At 42.0% G+C, this 25,568-nt stretch overlaps 3 protein-coding genes and 1 long non-coding RNA gene across 7 annotated transcripts in view; 2 read left to right on the forward strand and 2 right to left on the reverse strand.

Moving 5' to 3' along the window:
- LOC136431192 (rhotekin-like) overlaps positions 1-7,194 on the reverse strand; it is a 25,953-nt gene extending 18,759 nt beyond the window's left edge. For all 4 annotated transcript variants that reach the window (XM_066422493.1, XM_066422492.1, XM_066422491.1 and 1 more), the window contains exon 1: positions 6,976-7,194. In XM_066422493.1, coding sequence (XP_066278590.1) covers positions 6,976-7,086 — 111 coding nt within the window. In that variant the 5' untranslated portion in view covers positions 7,087-7,194. The remainder of the gene's footprint in view (positions 1-6,975) is intronic.
- Positions 7,195-7,332: 138 nt separating this feature from the next.
- Positions 7,333-11,664, forward strand: LOC136431195 (uncharacterized). Its single transcript, XR_010754993.1, has 3 exons — positions 7,333-7,913; positions 11,061-11,122; positions 11,517-11,664. It is a non-coding gene; the product is annotated as an uncharacterized lncRNA (long non-coding RNA).
- A 289-nt stretch (positions 11,665-11,953) lies between these two features.
- On the forward strand, positions 11,954-15,329 carry LOC136431198 (uncharacterized). Its single transcript, XM_066422499.1, has one exon. The coding sequence runs from the start codon at positions 12,658-12,660 to the stop codon at positions 14,563-14,565; it is 1,908 nt and encodes a 635-aa protein (XP_066278596.1). The 5' UTR covers positions 11,954-12,657; the 3' UTR covers positions 14,566-15,329.
- Positions 15,100-25,568, reverse strand: part of LOC136431196 (DNA repair protein RAD50.L-like) — a 33,071-nt gene continuing 22,602 nt past the window's right edge. Inside the window, exons 16-28 of the mRNA XM_066422497.1 lie at positions 25,013-25,184; positions 24,392-24,571; positions 23,909-24,042; positions 23,508-23,627; positions 22,254-22,423; positions 20,930-21,040; positions 20,475-20,574; positions 19,054-19,214; positions 18,026-18,154; positions 17,406-17,637; positions 16,675-16,845; positions 16,222-16,313; positions 15,100-15,762 (exon numbers count right to left, since the gene is read on the reverse strand). Coding sequence (XP_066278594.1) covers positions 15,714-15,762; positions 16,222-16,313; positions 16,675-16,845; positions 17,406-17,637; positions 18,026-18,154; positions 19,054-19,214; positions 20,475-20,574; positions 20,930-21,040; positions 22,254-22,423; positions 23,508-23,627; positions 23,909-24,042; positions 24,392-24,571; positions 25,013-25,184 — 1,821 coding nt within the window. The 3' untranslated portion in view covers positions 15,100-15,713. The remainder of the gene's footprint in view (positions 15,763-16,221; positions 16,314-16,674; positions 16,846-17,405; positions 17,638-18,025; positions 18,155-19,053; positions 19,215-20,474; positions 20,575-20,929; positions 21,041-22,253; positions 22,424-23,507; positions 23,628-23,908; positions 24,043-24,391; positions 24,572-25,012; positions 25,185-25,568) is intronic.

The following is a 25,568-nucleotide window of genomic DNA, read 5'->3' on the forward strand; positions in this document are numbered from 1 at the left end:
TAACTAGAAAAAGGAAGTTCATGTTATTGTGAGTAGACTTGGCATTACTATTTTACATGTCATCAGGAGTCCATGCCTAAATCCAACTAGGAGGGATGTGTTGGTAGAGTTCACAAGTTCAACAATACAATATCCATGGGGGACCCTGATCCTCACCTTCTTTTCTACATAGCATGTTACTGATAGGCCCCCCCCCCCCCGTAAGTTTTGAGATTTACTAGTTGAACATTTGAAGTGTATGTATTCTGATAGAAATGTGTTTTCCTTGCCGTCAAAATCATTCAATTGCGGTGTACACATGTATGGAGCAAAAAATGGCAAGGTACATACAAAACTTGTTACATTTGAATCAAATCTTCTTGCTCTAATATACAGTGCATTGTTCTCGCCAGCGCCCGTCCTCCCGTCATTTGACGGGTTTTTGTCGCTCATGACGGACAAAATTTTTGCCCAACCCGTCATTTTTAATGGACAAAAATCGGTGTGTAAAGATATTTAGACCAAGTTTAGACAGAGCTTAGAATTTTAAAAACTTCAGAGGATCAGCGGAAGTTCGTGACGAGGGCAATCTAGATCATTTCTAATGCCTCGGCTGGCGACAACCCCAGCAACACACAGAGAGCACCGTGGTGGTTGCCCATAGTAATATTTGGTGGCCGCCGAAAACTCGGCGTCATGCCCCGCCCTCCCCACTACAGCCGGTCGCATCAGGCTGACGTTTATTTCTGTTTTGTCCCTCTCGGTTCACCGTCAGTTATTGTCATCAAAGAAGCCTTAAAATTCAGAAATACTCCTATAGCTATCAGGCTTTCTGTAATCTGTGTAAACAGTACAGGGCTCCAGACTAACTTTTAGACCTAGGAGCACTGTGCTCCTAACTCAAAAAAGTTAGGAGCACCAGCAAAAATCTAGGAGCACCACTACAAAAAGTTGGAAGAACAAGCAAAAGTCTTGGTCATACCAAGTAATACTCCTATTAATAGTATTTAGAGAGAGGCCGGTATAGAAAATTACCTATATACGAAAGACTTTGTAAGTATTGCAATACAAATGCCGTGGAAGACGAAATACACTTTATTTCAAACTGTTCATTTCATGATAATGCACGAAATGAGTTGTCTATTCAGACCACTAAAATCTATCCGAATTTCCCTAAGCTTACAGACAAAGAAAAGACTACTGTATTCTTCTTTTAACTACCAAAAACCCACAAATTATAGAAAAGGTGGGACATTACGTCTTCCATTGCTTACAAAAGAGAAGTCAAACCCTTCACTAGTTATAGGCAATCACGTTTGTATAATTTAGATAAGCAGCTTTTATACCTATTTTGTACACTGTTCTTTTATGTATGTTATTTGCATTTAGCCATCGGGCATGAATTTGCAATGAACTTATTATTAATCAATGTTAACAACCGGGAATAAAGTATCTGAATTGATCATAAAAGACAAAAGCCTACATTTGGCAATTCAATTCATTCAATACCTTCCTACATGCTAAATGATACTAGTATGAGGGATTTTTAGAAAAATTGGGCATAGGTTCCCCGGCTGGCCCCTATCCGGGGGCCACGGTGCCTCAAGTTCGACAAGTTGAAAAATACACAATGGTATCTTTTATTTGGAACAAGGCAAGTAATGATTAACATAACATTAAATGATGAACACACAGATAACTCTAAAACTTATCTATTGGTTTCATGACCAAAACAAATAAAGTCAAATTCCATAATTTGAAACTTCACTGCTGGCATCAAGTTCAACATTTTTACAGGCATTTTTTCAACCCCCACCCTCTGTCTATAAACAATCCAAAATACTTAAATATCCTTGAAATTCTTGCTCAATAGTATCAAAAATTATTTGTTTGTGCCGGCCCAGCCAAATATCTTCGGTTCCTTTGAAACGCGCAGTTCAAATTTGGCGCGTCAGGACCGCGCGGCGCGGCCATCCAATGACAGGCCGACCGCACGGAAAAGGCTTTGTGATTCATTTTAGACCGCAGCAAAATGAAAATAGCACCATAATGACGGGCAGATCATGAGCTTTGAAATGATACCGGTAACAAAAAGAAAATTTAATATTTGCGGGGATAAAACTCCACTTGAATTGATTCATTGATTTTTGATCCTAAAAATTATCGATTTAACAGGTGTAAAAATGACAGCAGGAAACGGGCCTGTCATTCTGCTGCGGTCTAAAAACATCATGGCGGCCGTCCAGAAGCGCACGGCCGCTAGCGCTCACTTTCATCGGAAAATTCTGGCGTTTGAAACATTTTGCAAATCAAACAAATACATCACATACATCAAGGAGAGTAACTTATATCCTTTATTTCTATGGGTAATTTTGCCATTAGGAACGGATAGTTTTTTACCGCGGTCGTGGGAACATGATAGAAAATTCACCGACGATTTTCATGGTAGGGTAGGAAATTACCTAAATATTTTCAGCTTACCGCTTAGTTCTGCAGCCATTATCCTGTCGCAGGTCTGAATTTTTTATTGTCGCACCGTGCGACCGTGATTTTAAATCTAGTCGCATTCTCAAAAAACTGGTCGCATACATGTTGTATGCGAGGCGCACTCACGAGCGCTGACAGTATTAAAGTTTGAAGCCGCGGCGGCTGATTTACATGCGATTTCTTCCCGCAAGAAATGGTAAACAGGCGTCAGATATTGTAAACCACCAATCACAGTGCGTCGTCTCCGTCGCGTCAAGAAAAAACGACCAATGACATGCGACTCTCGCTACTCGCGAGATTTCAGCTAAGCGTGAATTTGCGAGATGTTAGGGGAATGGCGGGAATCGCAAGGATCGCACGACGAAGTGGCTGTTGGAAGGCTTGAATCGACAACTTTTGAACACATTCAGTGCAGTTACCGGAGAAATTAACCACGGAAAACATGAGACAAAAAAATGGACGTCTTTATTGCATTCTTTCTCAAAGTAGGGTGTCAAATTCCTCATTATGTTCAATAATTACAGGGCGCATACGGAGCAAGTGTTGAAAAGTTGTGTTTTATTTTTGCCGACTTTTTCTGTGTGCATTTTTTGTAGGACGTAGCTGATACGTAATAAAGTTTTGTTGTGCTAAATTTTCTTTTCTTTGCCGATCGTATACAACATAGAAGTGTAGCTTGTGTGTAAAGTTGTGAACATTCGATATTTCTGCGATGACCCGGCACGCCTCCCCCCAAAAATTGAGCCTGAAACCCTTGTGTAATTTTTCACCGAAAGAGATGTCAGTAAACTTAGCTTATTCTACCAGGAAATTTGCCCCTCAAAATGCAGGAAATAGCGTTTCAGAGGGTCTAGATCTCAAAATTTCCCGGGGGGGAATACCCCCGGACCCCCCTAGAATGGTCACGCCTCCGGCGCGACGCCTTGCGCCTTCGATATGTTCTTCCCCGAAGCAAAATTGAAATGACGGGTAAAAAATTCAGGCTGGCGAGAACACTGATACAGTGTATACACCCTATAGACTTCTTAGTAACTTTGACCAACAATTCTATTGACGTCAATACGGAGGGTGGTACCAAAGCTATTGTGTCAAATCATCAAGTCAAAAATCCAGAGCACGTGACCACAAACATGAACACATTGTCATGGCATCAAGTAAATCTGAAATGTCAATATTTTGGGGAGCATGGAGGTCATGTTTGGCTTGTATTCAAAACAAGGTTCTATGGGACCCTGAAATTCTAACCTGGAAGCAAGACACTCCGTGTTCTTTAATTTTTCGTTTCATTTTCATTTCATCTACCCAGGGACAACATACCACTGCTTGGCAATTGGGCAATGTACATTCACTCCGCATGATACCACATCCCATGCTCTGTGTCTGCGTCATCAAGGTTATGAAACTTTAAAAGTTTAATCAGGTCTGTCAGGTTGTTCTTCCATATATTAAGGCGCACTTTAGACCTACAATGTTATAAGGTCGTACGATCATCGTCGTAAGCGACGGTTTTCTTTAGACACACGGTCAGGAAATATCATGGGACCCCCGCGGCGCAGAATTCCATTGATGTGCGCGTGTGACTCAAAGTGAACTCTTGCGCTCAAATTCAAAATGGCGGGGGAACCGCTTGTTTTCGTCAAAAGATGAAGCTTTTACTGACTTTGCAACAACTGTTGCCCTGCAGATGAGACGTTGAGAACGGTGCTCAACAAAGAAAGAGATTGAGGCTGGTACAGAGACGGACGGGATTTAACCCGAGTTCGTGGCCGCCGCCGTGGATGTCCCGGGGATCGAGGAATAGGGGCATACTAGAGAAGTAGCCACTGGTAGCAGGGCGTCGCGCCGGAATACTAGTAACCGGTTTCGGACGAGAAAAATATGTTTCCATTGCTAACTGCATGCATATTTACAAAGAAAACGATAGAAACTTTCCTTCCCAGACAGGAAACAGCACGCTGTAGGCTTATTAGCATATCACCCACTTCCGTCGCCGGCGACGATTCTTCTTTAGACGAGAAAAACACAGCCACAGGCCCCCCCGCTGAACGTCGTGCGACTGGGTCCGAGGTGGTCGCACGACATTTCGAGGATTTCCCGTTTATTGCCGTCGTACGATTGTTTTGATCGTCTTCAGACGGCCAAAAAATACCGTCGCCGGCGACGTCGCCCACGACGATGATCGCACGACTCTAAAATGTCGTAGGTGTAAAGAGGCCCTAAGTTTAGCCTTAGTTGTGAAAGAAATTGATAACTGTAATGTATTGCAGCAACACAGGTCAGCTTTGTGGTTGGAAGCCACTTGACTAATATCTTTTCATCATCTGTTATTGCACCAAAACCTCTGATGAAGTGGATAATAATCCCCTTACTACTGGTTGTGAGACAGAGTTATCCAAACCAGATGGTCCTTCTCAGTATGGGAGCTGTCTAGTGCTGATCAATATGTAAGAAATTGCTTTCACCTGTATGTGATCACAAGATAAGCCAACCACAAGCTTTCTCAGTTTCTGTACTTGGCTACTCTTACATTTTACTGTAGCTGACAAGAATTGAAACACCCTCCTCAAGTATAGTCTCCAACTTCCAAGCAGAGGTTAGGTTCTGGCTTGTTTTGGACGATTTTTTATCAGGCTTTCTATTTTGTCATGCTTTCTTTATGTCTGCCAGCAAAACAGTTTGGATGGCAGACAAAAAAATAAAACCTGACAAAATAGAAACCCTGATAAAAACACCTAAATTGACGTCCAAAACAAGCTTGAGACTAACTTCTGCTAGGAGAGCACTTGAAGTAAACAGTGAAGCCTTGTTTACAGTAACCTAATTAAGAGATCTAATTAGAATGACAATCAATGTTTTGGGTGGTCTTCACACCTCATGAACTCTCACAAATAGGAAACAACAACAGCTGTAAGTCGTGGACAAGTGTCTGTGTTGTGCGGCAGTTTGACCCTGACCTCAACCACAGGTGATCAAACAGGTCTGTATTGTCTGGAAGTCAGGCTCCAGGTGTTCCTATTGTGACGTACAGGATGTAAAACTGTTTCCCCGAGGCTAGACCTACCCAGACAGGTGTATATAGCACAACAATAAAACTGTTACAAGAGGAAGGAGGTGTAAAAGAACTGGGCAAAGGTGAATTTCTACTTGTTATCCAAACATCTGTAGCCTTTTGTAACTTTTCAAGCTGGGAATAGCAGGTGAAGGTATCTTTACAACTTGAACCATTCTATGAGAACCCCCTCTAGTCGTGTAAGCGCTACTCTCACAGCACGCCAAACCGGAACACGACACGACATGTGGGTCACCCTCGGTAAACAGCGACAAGTGGGCAAGTCAACCGTTTATTTGTTGGCTGGAGGGCGGTATCACAATGCCGACTAGCCAATAATGTCTACCGACAGGAAACCACTCACTGTCCAAGTGACTTCCTTTCCGTCTTTTACCATGGCTTCCTACATAGATAATGTGTCCCATCAAACCTGCTCAGGTATCACTCAATTTTTAGCAACACAGATCATTGAAAAACCAGCATTCTTTCTACTTCACACAGATCAAAGGGGCTGTTGACGCCACAAATACTTCTTGTAGACACAAATTCCGGGAATCACCAGAAAAACACTTGCCGCGTCCGCAGATTACCTGCTTGTTGGACAAGGGTAAATAATTGTACAAGAGAGACAAACAGAGAGGGGGGATTTCTCAGAGGAATTACAAATCTAATTGCCAATGGGGCGGATAAGCTGGAGTGTACAGACTATTGAGTTATTTTTATCTGAGTCCTCTGCATTGCTCGGTATTCTGCGATGACACGAAATCCCACCAAAAGTAGCGAATGCAGGGAAAAGTAAGACAATGTGAAGTTTCAGATCTGTGCGATGTGGTAACCCGAGATTGCTGATCAAACGGAATGTTTGAAATAGTCCTCCAGTGTCAATAACAGTGGGAACAACAGGTCCATGGAGGGAGGACAGATGTGGAATGTTCCCTACACAACTGGGTGGATTATCCGCTATCTTGTGTTGCACAAGTAATAAGTATATGTAACTTTAAACTACAAAAAATGGTAACACTAGAGAACAGGACAGCATATACTTCCATATTCAGATAATGATTATTAAAAATAAGATTTAACTTTCTCATTCAAATAAGGGTGAAAAAAGCTTCCCACACAGAAATTAGTGACTGACTGCGATTCTAGTCTTATAAAGTTAGTGCACTCGTAACAACCACATGCAATTTGTTAGGTGACGTCCAGAAAAAAATCCTACTCTAAATTTGACAACTTTTTACATATGCAAGCATCTCCAACTCCAAGAAACGGTTTGCTGACAAGTTAATCAGGCAAAAATCGACTGAAAACTACATGGTCAAATTACTTAATCAGCCATTTCAAAACTTGACCACAACATAAGCTCATGTGCTGGCATAACTTTTAAAAGTTTCATCAAAAGAAACAACATCAATCTTTTGCAAGTCTATGAAAAAAAACCTAAGAATAACCAGCTTTACCTGTATGCTTGCTGCCAACTGTCTGTAGTAGTACTCATTCAAGTCTTCCATGATGAAAACAGAATCCATGATTGCAAGCCTTGCTTGTCTCGCCTCTAAAAACCCTGGCATAACAGATGAGCGCTCGTACAACCAGTCCAACACAGGGTCCGAACACAAACTTATAAATGCACCCAAGCAGGAACCTTTGGGGACCAATTTTCCAATACACTGCAGACAGAGAAGTCTGACACTTCCTGTCAACACTTGTAACCGGCAGACTCGTCCCTGTCAGAGCTAACTCACAACTGTCTGGTTCGATCAACTTCCCGCTCCTTTTTGCTCAGATGACTGGGTCTGTATGCAAACAGTGCCCCTCCATGTGGCCTAAGCGTGGGCGGGAGTCTATTGTTAGCACAATGAGACCAATGGCAAGGAATGCCCCCAACAGGAAGCCCCTCTAGGAGAGGGTGTTATGTTACCAGCTGGAGATGTCCAATGGGGGGTTTTCCTTATCATGATGTCATGTTTTGATTTGTTTTCATGCCTTGAATAGGTGCTAAGTGGATTGCTAATTGCTGTTTGATGAAGTAAAGACTTTTATGATGTAAATGAACCCGGGGTGTAAGTATAGGGAAGTGTGAACAACAGATCAACACATGATGAGGGACAACAACATGCTCTGCAGTAGACTGGAACTGTTTTTACGCCCACACACTTCATAGCACAGAGAAGTCAGCTCAAGTAGACCAACATAAGAGAAGCAGAAGTTGATCCCGAGGACATCTTGTGCCAATGAAAAGCTACTTTACCGGGACTGTACTAAATTTAGTGATATGAGTCCAACCCTGTGGGAAAGACACACAGGGAGTGGAAGGGAACCCAGCGGCACATGGCTGAGAAGTGGAAACAGGGAAGTGTCAAGTTGTGAACTGCAACAGGGTCACATATGTTTTGAGGTATGGTTTCCTTGAGCATGTGGTCTTGATTTAGGTAATATTGCAATGCAGGAGAACTACATGCAGTTTACCTCTAACTGACCTTATTTTCTAATCTTCCTAGCCAACTAAGGTTCTAAAATGGTACACTGTATGTCTTTGGATACCTATGTAACTAATATATACATGATGTACTACAAAACACTACGACTAGTACAAGACACTAAATACAGTGTAGTACAAAGACTTTATCCAGTTCTTTGAATTGTTTTGCATATTAAATATATCATTTTGCCTGGATGTCTAACCTCCAACAACAATATCACATACTATAAGCACTTTGATGAGATACCGTAAAATTCCTATTTACGTACGCACCCCTCCTAACGTACGCACCCCCGATTTGGGGACCATTGCGGGCCAGACTCAGTGAGTTGAAACGTTCAGGGGAAAAACCCTCCTAACCTACGCAACCCCTCTCCAGCATTTCGGTGGATAGTTAAGAGGTTGACATGAATGATCATCCTTCCGATGATGTTTACCGACTTCAAGGGTTACTGAGAAATTGTTTCTGGGCAGAAAATATCAAACAATCTAAATATATGTATTATTCATTCTTTATTACTGATTCATTGTGTGGTAGCATTCCACACTTCATTTGCTTGAAGATGTACCGTACTCTCATGCTGATATGAGATTTTTACAAGGAAGAACCCCTCCTAACGTACGCACCCCGACTTTGGCGTCGGCCTGGAGCACCTGCTTGCAACTCGAAAAGTTTTTAAAGTGCGTACGTAAATAGGGATTTTACGGTATGCCAATTTCTATGAGAAATTGATTAATAATATAATAATAATGTATCCAAGCAGAAAGAGATATCCAGGCAATGACTAGATATGTATTTTGCTCAAATCAAATCAGCTATAACAATCTGATTGGAAAGTTGGCAATAAGACATGGTATGTCAATCCTTTTGCAAACAAGTTACTAAAAGTTACTTGCAATTCAGGAACAAGTTGCCCCCATGTCTAGCCTGAACTCATCAAGCTCCTGTAACGGCTTGCTCCCCTGTAACTGCATAGCCGCGGGGAGGGGACAGAAATCCCCGGACAGCTGGAGTTTGCGTTATACAGACTACCCCCATGTCAACATAACTTGGCCTGCAACACTACCTCTCCCAAAGTGTGACAAATTATGAAAATAAAGTGGACTTCTGCTAGGTCAAGGTTTCAACCCCAATTAGACATGCTTTTGCTTGAAGTATGGGCGCTGATGTATACCTATACATCAGAGCCCATAGACATGCTTTCGTACCTCAAAAATAGTGCTTAAATACAAAACAATTTTACCAAATACAGTGCAATTTTACAGAGTGAAGTGCAACTCTACGGCATACAATGCAATTCTATTTGTATACTTGGCAATTTCACGGGTACAGCTAGCAATTTCATGGGTGTACTTAGCAATTTTACAGGTATAATTAACAACGTAAGTTGTTAAGTATACCTGTAAAATTGCTAAGTACATGCATACTTATAGAAATGAACAGTATTCTGTAATATTGCTCAGTATACTAACATAATTGCACTGTTTTCAGTAAAATTGACAAGTAATGTTACATCTACATATACATCTACATAGGGGTTGCCCCCAAATAACCCCTTCTGGGGCAAAGTAGGGGGGGAGTTGAGGTCCTGGGCTAAGGCGGGCAGGCCTCCAGCCTGGCACAGAACGACTCAATGGTGGGAGCCGTGCAACCGTGCCAGGCAGGGTATTCCACTGGGGGATAGTACGGGGAAAGAAGGAGTGTTTATATGTGTCGTTTCTTGCGTGGATGGTGTAAAATTTGAGGTCGTGGCTTCCCCTGGTGCGCTGGCTCCCCCGGTTACATTGTATATTTACCGGTATAAGTACTGATAAGAATTACTATGATTAATAAAATTGCACTGCACTCAGTAAAATTGTTGATTATAGTTATACTAATAAAACTGCACTAAACTGGGTAGAATAATTTCATAAAAAAACTTTCAAACCCCTCAATTTGAATCAAGAGTTCAAGACACATATTTTTTTAAATCTCCTATGAAAAGAACCAGGAACTCCTCGAACATTTACATAACAGAACTCCACATTTTCTATGCATGAATGATAGAGCCACATAAAACAGTAAGGCAATCAAACAGGTAATATCAAAGCAAATTCCGAAAGCACGTAACGGTCATAATATTACCAGGTCATGATTTTGTGTGTTCGACAATCTTGCTTGTAACGTTTCATGTCCAAAATAAGACGATATGGCACAAGAGACAATATATATTGCATGCGTGTATGTGCATTACCGTCACTAAACATTTCCATATCGTACAAGAAATCTACTAGTCACAAAGTGATGCTGAAACATGTCTAGAGTCCAGGCTTATAACGGTACAAGTTGTTGAAGTTTTGAAAAGACGCAGAGCTTGGGTTGGACCGTTGCCAACTTTTCAACAACAACAAATATCTCGTCCAACGGAAAAATTCCTGACAGAAACCGAGCTCCTTATCAACTCTATATGCAAAGACACTCAGCCATAAACCCTTCCCTACCTTCTCAGAGAAAACTACTTCAACTACGGCGAACTCTTCGGCTTTCTTGCGCTTTTTCTCCTTCCTTTTCGCCATTTCTGTGCGTAAAACCCAAATCGGGCTTTCGACTCGAACTTCCCGCTTCCTTTTCCCTGGGGTCGCCATCTTTGATTGACACTGACCGAATCAACACGAGAAGAAACATGTACAGACTTAAAAATGTCTAAGGCGACAGGAGTATCTATAGAAACTATCAATCAAAGTATGAAAATAATTCAGATTTAAAACATATTTTGTGTGTAATTGATGCGAATTTTCGTGCCACAAAAATCAAGAAATCTTTGAATGTATGTGTACGTTTTGATGCGTGTTATTTGCATATGTCAAAGGTTAAGATTGTTTTTTTAAAGTTTGTCGTCTGCAAGGAAACCTTACCTTAGGATACCTTTAATAGGACGTCTCGGTGTAGAAAAGCCTGCAAGGAAAGTTTCTGTGAAGAAGCTGGTCTCCTCAACCAGGAGCCAATAGCTCTTGGAAGGTCATATGTCCATATGTTCTCATCAATGCTGTTCTTGAATTCATTGGTCGTGGTCTGATTCACAGAGTCTTGAAGTGTCCGGAAGACATTCAGCCCAGACCCGGTGTTCCTCCAGTTTCTTGTGCAGGTGTGTGCAATTTTGTTACATTTTAGTTTAATACATTTTTGTTACATTTTAGTCAGTGCTGTACGTTGACGTTGACTTGTTTTTGAGAAACCAGAGTTCTAAAATTGGGGGGCGCATTTGTATGGCTATTTATTCATCTTGACCCTTTGTCAGAGTAATGGGGCTATACCTAGGTTTATTCATAATATTTTGATTAGAAAATCGAAAGACAATTGTTTTCTCTTCTGAATACGAAGCTCCTGTTACCCAAGCGTCCGGTACCCCGTCCAAAAAATACCATGGCCTTGAAGGTGGCCATCTATAATCCGAAAATCTCCCTTCTTGATTTTTTTCTTCTTCTTTCAAAGTTACACGCAAAAACATGCCTAAACTAAAGGTCCAAAAATATGTTCAGGTAGTTGAAGCGGATACTGTGAACTGTTTCAAAGCAAGGCTGGATTTACATTGGGAGAAGAAGAGGTACCTTCCTGAGTGAGAAGAGGGTGACAACTGACAACACAGGCCTGGCCTACTTCACCGATGAATCCTTAAAACTAAAGGTATCCTCAAGGTATTAAGAGAAACATTAACTGACAACACAGGCCTGGCCTACTTCACCGATGAATCCTTATCTAAAGGTATCCTCAAGGTATTAAGAGAAACATTAACTGAGGTGTACCAGAGGTAAAGGAAATTACAGACATACAGGTAAAGTTCCCATTCGGGTTACCAGGTAAACCGAATGGGAATTACACCTTCCTGCTCAAATACAAAATATAAACATTTTCTTGTAATACAAGGATCATACAATATCTCTACATCCAGGTAGTAGCAATGCTTGGAGCATAAGTTTCAGCTGCTTTCCTTAGATTTAAGTTTAGAAAGAACACTGATTGTCAACCACACATGGTTTCCCTGGGAATCCTGACACTGTTGGTATTTTGCAATTTGCCATGTGACATAACATCAGGTCAAAGTGATAGAATTCCACACTAAGAGTTCAAAAGTTCATCTTTCTGTAATTTAGAAAGATGCGATGTGACACAGTGATAACCCAAGGTAGTAAACATCAGCATTAAAAGTCTCTAAAGTTCGACAACGTGGGTGGACAAGTGTCACACCGAATTAACATTAGTAGTATATCTCTGACTCAAGCCAGATGTTGTAAGTGGGCTTAGCTATAACTAAAGTACCACCGATGTGTATTTATCAGCAGTTATATACAATAGTAAAGAGTTTCTGGTACAGATGTGTACAAAATTTACAACCGCCATTAGGCGTAACATACCAGCTTAACACACACCACTTGGCAATTTGATGCCACAAGTAGATGTAGGGGTGGACAATTACAGAATTTTCTGACTGGCTGGCTTTTCCGACAGTCCTCAACAGGTAACTTTGTGTTTGGGTAGTCCAAAAAGCTGGTCGGTCAATAAACTTTACCATTGTCCACCCTTACATCTGATCGGATACTAGAATTGTTTTTTTTTTTTCATTTGCTTCCTGAAAATTGAAATGATATTTTGATGGTTTCTTTTCAGTTTATTCTGTAGAGGATGTCTGCAGCAAAGCGTCTGTCCATGTTCTTTACTTTTACCATCTTCATCAAGTCACTAAGTGGTAACCATGGCAACAGAAAGGTGTATGCGGACTTGACAACCAATAGGCTGACCAGGGAGCATGATGGGAGCAATGGCATGTGGTCCTTACATGGCATCGCACATGCGAGTCACGCAACCAAAACTGAGTTCATCTTCAACGCGGACCTTCTGTCAGATGATGGCAGAAATCATCTGAACATTGCCTCGATGGTTTATCCCATGCTGGGGCTGACCTCTGACCTGGATGAAGATTACTTGGAATATCTCATCCTCCAGGCGAAGACTGCAAAAATCGATGGATTTCTGGTGGAGTGGGGTTTTAGGGAACATCCCAGCAATGTAGCACTGGAAAAGATCATTGCTGTGGCAGAAAGGCACAGACCTTTTGAGATCGGTGTGAACTGGTGTGATCACTGGCTTCTTCAATGGTTGGAAAAGAAAAATGCCACCGAACAGATGGTGTCAGAGTTTCACAGGAATGCACAGTATCTCCTGGACACGGTCTTCTACGCTTCAAGCAAAAGGTTCCCCAGCTTCGGTTTGCGCCCTCTTATCTTCTTGTTTGGTGGAGGGATTACAAAAGAGCAGTTCAGAGAAGTTTTAGCCATTGGTCTCAAGATACCTTATTGGTTGGACCCCCCTCTGTGGATTGGAAGCTATTTGAATTTTGCAGAAACTGCTGAGTTCTGGGCAGAGTGGGGGCCGTTGATGGATGGAATCTTCGGCTGGATTCCCAGTCGGAGAAGAGTTGTTCCTCCCAGCATGCCACAGTGGGATTACTACGGCAACCTGGCGGACACGACACAGTACCAACAGGACGTCTCGTCTGTAGGAGAGGGGTGCGTCAGGAACGGGACGTGTCAGCTGTGGTGTGGGTCGGCGTCCCCTGGGTTTGACAACAGGGGCTGCGCGGGATGGGGAGGGTCGCTCAAGTACCTCCCACGAAAATGGCAAGGGACGTCCCTGTACAACGCTCAGTGGAAGAACCATGTCCTCAATAACTCGTCAGCAAATATCATCGTCTTGCCTACGATGAACGACTACAGCGAAGCAAGTGTGCTCCTTCCTACTAGACAGTACGGGTTTGAAGCACTCTACACCACTGAACTGTTTGCCAGCTTCTGGAAGGGAAGTCAGAGTGATAGTGCTGGAGTGACTCTACCTACATGGTGGTTCAGTTTGAAGAAGAGTGTTACTTTTCTAAATCAAACAGGAGTGAACATCACCATGGTAGCTGCTCGTATAGATGACTGTTCAACTAAGATCAGCCAGGGAAGCTTTACGGCAGCAGCCAACTGCTTAGAAGCTGTACAGGTGCTCACAGATACGTTCTACGCCCATTTGACTGTTGACGACTTTACCCTTGAAGTTCCCAATGGGAAGATGTACTTTGTCAAACCACCTCTGATGAAATTCGGTGCATATCTACTCAACACTACTCACGGTCTGTACCTCAGGATGTCAGGCGTCATGTCGAGACTACTTCTTACCAAAAACTATGTTGGATTTCTGCAGTTCGACTACATACTCCTAGATAACGCGTTTACGCAGATACAGGTTTATTCGTCGACAAAGAGACGGAACGTAGATGCTACGTTTATGGCATTTCCCAAGCAGACCACTAATGATCAGTATACAGAGATCACAAACTCTGTTGAAGCTGGGAATTTTGCCATGGTTTGTGACTTGATGAACAAAGTGCCAGGCGTGTGGCACCATGCAAATGTCAGACTGTACAGAGAGAACATAGCATGGGACCACACTGCCACGCTGAACTCTGACCTGCATTTTAAAGCTGTGGGTGGCTCGTACCTAGTAAAGAGGATTTCTCTTCAATTTCAAGTTTACCATAGTGGAGATTAGTGTGCATAGAAATGGCTTATGATGATTTGCATAAACTGATGAATTTATGTCCTTTAAGTTTAATCAAAGCTAAGTGGCCTTGACACTTAATTACTTTTTATACATTGACCAGTGGCTGTCATAATATACCTCATCAAATGTATCATTCACATGTTACATCTTCATCATACATACATACATACATACATACATATATTATTGGTTATATACTTAAACCTTATGTATGCATATGATTATACTGGTAAGCACTTCTATGTTGGTTTCTTTGTCCAAAGAGTGTAGCATTTGTAATTTGAATGTATTGTTTGCAAACATTTGCAGACAGCTACACCTGTTAGCTATTCCTGTATCCATTCCCTTACTCGGTAGAATATGTTTGGCAGTCAGTGTTTTGCCAATTATGAAAATTGCATGTCCTAAATTTTTAATATCATTTGTGACTTTTCAGGCATTTATAAGCTGTTACTACTAAGAATGTATAGATCTAGGAATGATTGATAACTAAAGGAAGACCAAAAAATACACAGAGAAAGATAGTTTTCTTGCAATGTTATATTTTTATTCGTTTTTTTTGTTACTTTTTTGTTATAATATATGCCTTCGTCTCATATACTTTCATTACTAGTCACATAAACTTACTTGCTACCTCAACAGAACAGAACATCCATTTTGTAAAGAAGTTGTCATACTGTTATCATCCATAATCTACATGTATACATGTATGATTTCTGGACAATACAACTTTATTATGGTTGTTAAACCTTTCTACTTGTATTCTTTTTATCACAACTTTTCTTGTTGTCTGTCTCTGCTTTGAAAGTGTGACATGTTAACTTCATGTTAACACTGCGGTGACTCATTGCACTGTTTCCAAGCACTGCTTTAACAGAAAGATTGCAGTGGTTTTGCTTTCTTTACATGTTGTAACTATCTTTAATTTCTATAGTTTGTAAACATGGCTTTGCTGGGATCATGGTCACAGCGCAAAATCTTAAGGGAGCAAATGTAGATGTCCTTCAGCCAGGGCACACAGCATTTACTAAGACCAGAATTTAAAGCTAAGGGCATTTTGATGTCCACTATGCTTGTTCATGATTGAAGGAAGGCGATACAAAATCCTTCAAAGCAAGACTTCCCAGGATCTGCCCCTAGTCCTGCAGTGCTGCTGCATCGTGCTTCACCAACTGTGACAGTCCACTGCAAAATGAGAAATCGTTAATCTTTTTTTGTAATTATAGAAAAAGAGTCAAATGACTTTTGTTTTATTTCATAAAAAGATTTAGAAAAAAAAACTTGTGTGACAAACTTACAATGAATCCTAAGTGAACCTGTATTGATCCATCTTTATTGTTTCAGACTTCTCAGTAGGCAAGGAAGAATATTTACGAATTACGAGTTTAAAACATAAGAAATTGAATAGTCATCGAAGAAAACACTAGCAAGGCATTTCTTAAAAAAACGCAGGCTTATCATTGCTGACGCACTACCATACAAAATGTCTTGAGATTAAATAAGGACAAATTTAAAGCACTGACAAGTACCAGTGTAACAGGCCAGAACAATTCCACCCCTGCCCAATATCTACCCGGGTACATTCTATCCTGGGGTATATTTTTGCCTGTTACACCTGTCCTTTAATAACAGACAAGTACATACTCGTTATCCTTGGACACCCTCCAGAAGTGCTGTGTGAAGTTGGCATGGACAAGAAGGTCAACGAACTCTTCGTCGTGGGTAATCACTAGGAGCTGAGGCAAAGGAAACAAGTGTCAGGAAAAACATTGTGAAAGTCTTTGTACTTGGCTATGCCAACATCTCTTTGCTTTATATTTCACTTTGATTTCTGTTGATTCCAAGCAAGGAGAAGCTCTTAAAAGACCATCTCTTTGAAATTGGGGCAACTTGAGATGTTGGCCTACATGAAAAAGAAACAAAAAATCTTTGCAACCATGGCATGTGGGTAGCCAACTTAAAGCTATCACTAAGAACAGTTAATACCTAAAACAGTAAATGCAAAAAGCACTTGTCAGTTACACGTTCTAAGATACCTTAATCATAAACAACCAGCTATTTTGAGGATTAAGAAAGGAGTGTTGCTTGGTGATTCACCTGGAAGTTCCTCTGCCTTGAGCGACCCTTGACGATATCCATCAGGGCGGCTGCCAGACTCTCAATGTTTTCCCGGTCTAGGTTAGTGGTGGGTTCGTCCAAGGCCAGGACTCCACAGTTGATACAGAAGGTCTCAGCTAGAGCCAGTCTGATGATCAGGGATGCCAGCACCTGAGGGAGGGACATTTTTCAGACCCAGTTTATACCAGGATTTGTGAATTGGGATTGTACTGTCCCACTCATTGTTTGCAAGCCTATGACTATGTTGTTGATCCTGGGAGGGAGGGCCGGGTTCTAGAGACAGCCCTGATCAGGATTGACCCAGGCACAGGATTAATGAACGGTCAAGCTCAGGAATGTTAAGCCAAGGAGTTGGATTCGGCAGATAGAATTGATTCAGTGCCTGGGTGAATCCTGGTATGAACAGGGTCTTCAACATTTCTGACTAAATCTTACTAGCAACTTCTGCAAGAATGTTTCTACAGGTAGGCTAGTTGGCCAGCTACCGTTCTACATTTGTATACCTGAAGACATATGGAGACTCATACCACGGCTACAATTGTAGCACCTTACTGATCTTACTTGATCAGCGGTTTAATGATGTATTTCTACCACTTGTATGATGTCAGATTGGTTAATACTATGACAATAAAAAGCTTGTTATTAGCCACAGAAAAACTTTCAATGGCATTGGAGAAATCTACATCTGATTCAACATTCATTAACTGCACCTTCTGCCCTGCGCTGCACCTTCCCCTCATGTCTAGCGCCGTCTCTCCCTTCACCATCACGACTCGGTAGTTGTACGTGCGGCGCATGTTCTTGGTCGCGGCCGTGGTGGTGTCCTCGGCGGACCTTATCTCGATGGTGTCGATGTCCTGCCCGCGGTACGTGTTCCGCCAGAGCTCCTGGATGATCTTGTTGATTTCTTCCATCTTCATGTGGTGGTAGCTCATCACTGCCCTGTGGAATAATGATAGTTAATGTTACATGACTTTGTATCACATTTAGCACTCTGAAGTAGCGGTTTGGTACACAATTCCCTATTGGTTACAGAGTTAGGCAGCTGGAAGAAGATTAATTATCCCAAAACACATTTCCAGGAGTACACAGTGTGACAAGTAGTCAAGTAATGTAAAAGTAGACAACAGTTATTATCTTAGAATTTTCCTCTTACAATTTTTATAGCACTTAAATTTGTTGCATCAAAATTTAATGACCAGTTGAAACTTCAATGGTTTCTAATGCATTTCAATTATTCCATGACTTTATTTCTAAAAAGCAAGAGGTTGAATTTATCTAATATTAGCTAGTGTAAAATAGGAATCCATACATCTATTACAGTTATTACCTGTCCAGAGCCTTGTAGTATTTCTCCAGATCAGCATTAGCCAGCTCTGAAGTCCTGAGTACAATCATCATGTCCCTGTACTTCACATCTGCATCTTTGAACTGGTCCGACTGGAGCTCTTTGCGATACCTGAGAAACAACAGATCTGCAAACATCATTTCAAATACAAAAATTAAAAACACACTTTTTTCTACACCATGAAATTAGGACCGTCACTTTACTATTCAGTTTTTCCTGATGATAGCAAGCTAACTGAACTGATTAAGGACATTTCATAACTCATGACCAAGTTCATCTGCATCAAAAAACTTTGCTGTCTACACATAACTGTTTCTCACAATCCATGTCTTCAGTTTTGCTTCTACAACAGCAAAACTTGACAAAGAGACTAAGACAGTTGACAGCCTCCAACATTTGACTGAACATTTAAAGTTGATTTATAAAGGCCCTCCCAAACAACATTGTATATAGGGCAGCACGTATCTCTGTCACCTTAACCCCTGGGCCACTCAGCTTCACAAGCACAGATGATACGATAACAGGGGGCTAGTCCAGTTGGTAGGGGTTTGTGTGTTCAACGGTTACCCCCGTAATCTTTCCCATAGGTGCTGAGTACTACGCAGAGAAGCAGTATTTTTTTGGACACAAATCTTTATGTCTCAAGTATGACTTTGTCGGGGAATAGAAGCTGCAACCTACTGCATGCAAAGCGAGAACATTACACACTTAGGCCACACCAATCTAATTTCTTGGTTAACAGGTTTTTAAATTTTAGCAAAAAAAAATCATTAAATCAGAAGGCTGGGGTGAAAACTTGCACCTGGCCCTTTTCACTCCCTGAAATTGTGTGCACCAAAGTACAAACTTTTCTCTGAGATTCTGTTTTCCTGTTGATTTTCCAATCTATCGTTTTTTTTAAAATTCCATTAACCAAGAAATTAAAATGGTGTGGCCTTATGAAGCTATTGCTGTGGTAAACTCCTTACACAAGTTGAGATTTGACAAGTGTAAATGAGAAGTGTCCATACCTGCGTATCTCCTCCTCTAGTCCCCTCATCCTGCCCTCGGCCACATATTTCTCCTTCAGCAGCTGGTCCTGTTTCTCCACCAGCTTCCTTTTCTCCTGCTCGATACTGCGGGCGTCCAGACCTCCCAGCTCCTCCTCAAGGTCCGAGATCTCACCTGCTATCTGTCGGGAATGTCATTTATACAAAACACTTTTAATTGATTTAAGGTACGTGGCGTCTGGGTGGCATACATTGTAGTGGCAGAGCATCCGGCTATGAACCAATAAGACCCAGGTTCAATCCCCAGTGGAGTACCCAGACATGTCCGGACATGCACCCAGACGTTGTGCCCTTGGGAAAGGCACTTAACACACATTTCCCATATCCTAAGCCCAACAGTAGGGCTTGGGTTGGCGTTAGGAAGGGCATCCAGCCGTAAAAACTCTTGCTTAAAAAAGAGACTTGCACTTGATGAGGAATTCTGGGGCGCCACCATCCATGTGCATGCACGTCCAACCCCCATATGATGGGGAACAAAAGACGTAAAATTGGAGAGAGAGAGAGAAAGAGAAGGTCACCATGACCAAATTTTTTGCTAGGAGGTGTGTGAGGTGGTTCAATTTCTCTGTTGAAACAAGAGCACACATTTGCAGTGTGATGTGTTTGCGGTGAGAGATCACAAACTGCAAAGTTAACATAAAACCACCACATCTATTTCATGCAGTGTTCTCACCAGGATTTTTTCACAGCGTAGGGGCATCTTTGCGCGGCAAAGCCGCATGGCGAGCACTACAGGTGTGAGGATGAGGCAGGAGTATTTTAGGGGGGTCTGGGGCATCCTCCCCCTGGAAATTTTGAACTTTAAAACTCTCAAAGACGCTATTTCCTGCATTTTGAGGGCTAAAGTTTGTGGAATAAAGCCAAAGTTTTATGCTTTTGCATTAAAACAACAGAAAATCCCCCCTACGCTGGTTGAAACACAGCGTAGGGGCCAAAATCACAGCATCGGGGATCCAATTAACAGCATAGGGGCCCCCTATGCTCAAATGGCCTGGCGAGAACACTGTCATGATTTATAGAACAGTAAGTGTGTGTGAGTGTAAGTGTCTGAATGTGTGTACGTTATGTTATGTTATATGACGGATACAATATATCAGTTTGATATCGTTTGAATTATAAAATTACTGTAACAGTTGTCTATTTGGGAAGCACAACAGCATCTAAACCTCTGATCTCTTTTGTTTCTGTATAAATAAATAAGCAAAATGTATAATATTATCCTGATTTCCTTGCCAAAGTATGCATGTTTAACTTATTGTTATCATTGTGACGATGACACAACTGTGTGTGCATATATAACTTGACTATGTCTTTATCAATGGTAAGTCAATAGGAGCCCAGCTTTCATCACACTACAGAAAGATGCCTGATGTTCCGCTCACCTTGTTCACCTCCTCTTCCCTTTTCCTCAGCTGTAGGTTGTCCTGCAGCTCTCTTTCTCTGGCCTTCTGATTGGCTACCTCCTTTCTTAAACTTTGCATCCTAGTAAAAGACGACGTAAAAATCAGAAATTCTGTTTTTTCAACTGTGACCAAGAAGCAGCCGTGCAGCCTTTGTAACCCCTGCTTCTCCTATTGAGTCATGATCAGTTAGTCCTCACTATATAGTGAGCAGTTGTGCTTGTCTCAATCATGATGTTTCTGACTTAGGGAGAGGAGATACTCTTACAGTCCTATTCATGTACAAATTGTAACACTCCTCTGAGTGGCCTTGGGGTCTTGTTACAATAACGTACATGGTGACCATTAAGTAAAACAAAACAAAAAACATTGATAAGTGAGTTGATAATTTGTATACATCTCAGATGATATAAGAAAGTTAGTCCTAGGAACCTTACCTGGTGTCCATTTTCTCCTTCTCGTCTTCTGCCTTCTTCACTTTGTTCTCCAGAACCTGCAGTTTCTCCTCTGTCTCCTGCAGCAGCTTGTCCCTGCCTTGCTCAATGTACCTAATATGAGAATAATCATTTGTAATTTTACACAAAAGACAATTTGCAATAGAACGACTACAACTATTGATTGATGATGCCAACTTCCCTATCAAACTAGGAAGAGTCAACTTGAAGTCCTAACAGGCACTCATACTATTCTTTCCTCCATTCAGGTGGATGTACATGTGTGTATCATTATGTATCGCCCATACTTTGTATGGGCGATACATAATTGTCTTTGGTCATGTTTCTTCTCCTGTCAAATCTTCAAATCGATTCATCTCTGTCATTTTTTGACCAAATGACCTGAAATTTGGTACAAAGCTAGTGTAGGCAAATACTCCCGGACGTCTTTTTCATTTTTATTATAAATGCCTTAAAAATGATTTTATTGAGGTTTTTTTGGCCATTTTCGACCAAAACCGTACATTTGTGCCTCCTTTGCTGTGGAATTACATCCAAATGACCTGAAATTTGCTATGGGGGTACATTGAACAAATATTCAAAGAATCCCATTCACACTTTCGGCAAACATCACTTCAAAATACGATTTTAGAGGGTATTTTGGGGAGAACATCGGCTATTTTCCTCATATGGGGTCACATCTCTATTCATCTGGCCGATGGATTAATTCAGTCAGCCAATGAGAGAGCCCGTTGCATCATACACACGGTTTATCAAGCTCAACCTGATTGGTTAAAATAGTCAATTAAATTAGGGGCACTACTATACTCTGACAGGTGCAGGCAGGCATAACTTCACCACTCCCTGGCCCCCATCCTTGTGTTGTTATTGTTGTGTCCTACTCAAGTTATGTGCAATTGAGAAGGTTCAACATGGGCTGGGCGCTACATGTTGCATTTGCTCCTGCAAAGGTTGCCTTTCTAGTTCTAAATCATTTTTGATATTAAGCACAATACCCAAAATCTATCTGTCACTCAAAAATCTAAACCAGAGCATGTCTTGGACAGAAGATATAAAACAAGACATTCCACTGCAGCACCAAGGAAAGCTGCTAGGAGGCCAAAAATCAACCCTGGCCTTCATCTTTTCAAGGCCTACCCACCTGTATCATCTCAAACAGAAATGCTTACCAAAGAAGGTCAGAAAAACTCACTCACTCCCTCATCAAAGAAACAGAGACACACAGACACACCAAAGAAAAATACCTCCTTCTCAGAGGAAATAAATGACTACATAGCCATCAGTGCATTATTTCCAAAGTTATTACCTGTCAATCTCTGCATCCAGACCGGCTACTTCATTTTTCCGACTCTTCTCCTGATCCACCTTGTTTTTGGCACGTTCCACGGCCTGTTCTTTCTTTCGAGTGATGTCGTCTTTCTCGCGCCGGAGACCTTGCAGTCGGGACTCCAGAGGCTCCAGCTTCTCTTGGGTATCCTGGAGGTAGAACAACGAGAGTAGCAAACTTTTCAGGCCAACATTTGTTTCTGTACAACTCTAGAAAAATCACATTAACATCAGTACCTCAAAATAGTAATAAATAGGATCTTGAATAGTACTACATGTAAGAACGGTACAGATGAGTACCAGTTTTGAGACAAAACAAAGAATTTGATTCTGAAGGTTTTGTAACTTAAGTGTTTGCAGCTCACTTTACAGGAGAAATGAGGAGAACATGTTGGAAAATGATTCTACATTTTCATCACTTAGATTGTCAGATTGAAAATGTTATATCCCTTGCCAGCAGTCGACCCCAAGAAAGACAGGTTTCTGCTAGGGTTGGTCGGGCAATCGGAAGCACATTTTTCCCCCAGGCCTTACCTTGATCTCCCTCTGCAGCTCCTGGTACACAGACACCAGCTCTGCCTTACCTTGATCTCCCTCTGCAGCTCCTGGTACACAGACACCAGCTCTGCCTTACCTTGATCTCCCTCTGCAGCTCCTGGTACACAGACACCAGCTCTGCCTTACCTTAATCTCCCTCTGCAGCTCCTGGTACACAGACACCAGCTCTGCCTTACCTTGATCTCCCTCTGCAGCTCCTGGTACACATACACCAGCTCTGCCTTACCTTAATCTCCCTCTGCAGCTCCTGGTACACAGACACCAGCTCTGCCTTACCTTGATCTCCCTCTGCAACTCCTGGTACACAGACACCAGCTCTGCCTTACCTTGATCTCCCTCTGTAGTTCCTGGTACACAGACACCAGCTCTGCCTTACCTTGATCTCCCTCTGAAGCTTCTGGTACACAGACACCAGCTCTGCCCTACCTTGATCTCCCTCTGCAGCTCCTGGTACACAGACACCAGCTCTGCCTTACCTTGATCTCCCTCTGTAGCTCCTGGTACACAGACACCAGCTCTGCCTTACCTTGATCTCCCTCTGTAGCTCCTGGTACACAGACACCAGCTCTGCCTTACCTTGATCTCCCTCTGAAGCTTCTGGTACACAGACACCAGCTCTGCCCTACCTTGATCTCCCTCTGTAGTTCCTGGTACACAGACACCAGCTCTGCCTTACCTTGATCTCCCTCTGCAGCTCCTGGTACACAGACACCAGCTCTGCCTTCTGGTCCTCCAACTGTTTCATCCTCTGCAGCTCACTCTCCAGCCGCAGCTTCTCCCCTGCAATCGTGTTCACCTGTAGTAGTAGTAATTGGTTTATCAACAAAACATGGAACACATCGGCATTGCAGTAAAAACCGAATTGCGCTGAATTTTACAATCAACTCATACGGTAAAGCCATCGCAATAAGAATACTATATACAAACAACGTTCAATGATGTCAATATACTAGATAACAGTTAATACATCATAACAGTTGCAGACCAACACAATTAAAAGCAGGGTTTCTACTGGTATTTGAAATATCAAAAGCAAGGTTACTGTCCAGCAGGAATAACAGTTCAGATTTGTTTCACCTCCATCTTCAGCGCGTTGATCCTCTCCGACAGGTCACTGATCTGCTGACGTTTCTGCTCCAGTTTGGCGGCCGTGTTGTCCACCTGCAGCTGCTTGTCCTGTTTTGCACTGTTCACTTCCTCAATCGTACGCCCTACCAACAACAGGGGTTTTTTTTTTTAGCATTACATTTATCCCGTAAACCACCTGGCCTGAACACACCAGTTTTGTACAGTTAAGTACAAGCCGTGTAAGAACAGACTGATTGGTTTGATCAATTCACTCAGGAATGGACCCCTATACTCTTATCGATTAGTGTGGTGGGTTCTTAAATGCACTTGAGGTGTGCTCCTCCAACATACGACTTTTTGCTTTTCAAGCCCATTTGAGACGAAATTCTACTGCCCTCTAGTGGAAAAGCTACATACAAATTTCGAAATTTCCATGTGGTGACCATTAGAGTGATAAAATTCATCAGACTTGATGCTATTAAATGCGCTTACCACTGTCCGACCCCGCCAGTTTGGAAGACTGCTGGGCAATTTTCTTCTCCAGTTCACGGAGCTCGGTGCGATAGCGCTCGATCATGGCGATGTCATCCTTACAGGCCTTGGCCATCTCCTCTTCCATGGACAACGTGGCAAACAGCTCATCCCCTTCTGTGATCTGGGTACGCTTTTGTTCTACACAGAAGTATAGATAGACACACGTTAGGTTTACACAATTTTACTGTAATTCTTCATATTTTTCCATCACCGTCATCCAAAACAAAATACCCCAATCAAATCCCAGAATGTTAGGCCGGCCACCAATTCAATTTCTTGGTTTTTGGATATTTGCAGAAAATTAATGGAGCGAACGGGCAAAAAAAAAGACATCCTGTCATACATTAAGTCAACATACCAGACTGATTACCGTTTCAAACAACATTTTCAACTTTTAACGCATTGATGAATGGAAAAACTGTAACAACCAGAACTTTCCTTAATGGTTTTTGGCACAAATATGAGAGTTTTGCGGTAGATTCAAAGCCTAAACTGTTACAGTACATCTTATCTTTTTCTTTCCCATTTTGAAATCAGAACAAAATGAATGGTGTGGCCATAAGCAAAGGTGACAAATACCTATCTCCTGGTTGATGGTAGAAATCTTGCTCTTGATGTCGGGAACCTCGTGGTCCTTTAGGTCGACGACCTGTTTCCTGATTGGCTTGAGTGACATCATGGTGTCGTACTTCTGCTGCTGCTGGCGGAGAAGCTGGTCCTTCGTGTTCAGCTCCGTGGGAACCCTCGCAATCTGGAACAAACAAAAAAAAAGGTCAGGCAAGATACACCAAAAACAGTTACTCAAGCAAACGGATATGATTTTGGAAAAGGTCAGACATTTCAGGTACAAAGTGAATGTAGCATCCACCACCTTTCGTGGACTTATATATCTAGTTGCTTGAGTAACAGTTACTGTTTTTGGTGTTAAAACATCATACATTCAGGACCTTTCCAGGACTTTGCTCCAAGGCCGGCGCTGGGTTGGGATTAGCAAAGAATCCATCCTGTTCTAGGTCCAGTTTAATTCGCACTTCTGATTGCATCCAAGCAAAATATGAGTTTCACAAATAGTCGGCTGGTGCAGATGACTTTTCAAGACTTGTAGGCAACTGCGCCACCCAACTCCCGACCACAG

This window comes from Branchiostoma lanceolatum, chromosome 3, assembly GCF_035083965.1.
Source record: "Branchiostoma lanceolatum isolate klBraLanc5 chromosome 3, klBraLanc5.hap2, whole genome shotgun sequence".
Lineage (NCBI taxonomy): Eukaryota > Metazoa > Chordata > Leptocardii > Amphioxiformes > Branchiostomatidae > Branchiostoma > Branchiostoma lanceolatum.

What these genes read in the sequence shown, in the direction of transcription:
- LOC136431198 (XM_066422499.1), top strand. Translation starts at nt 12,658, where the DNA reads ATGTCTGCAGCAAAGCGTCTGTCCATGTTCTTTACTTTTACCATCTTC.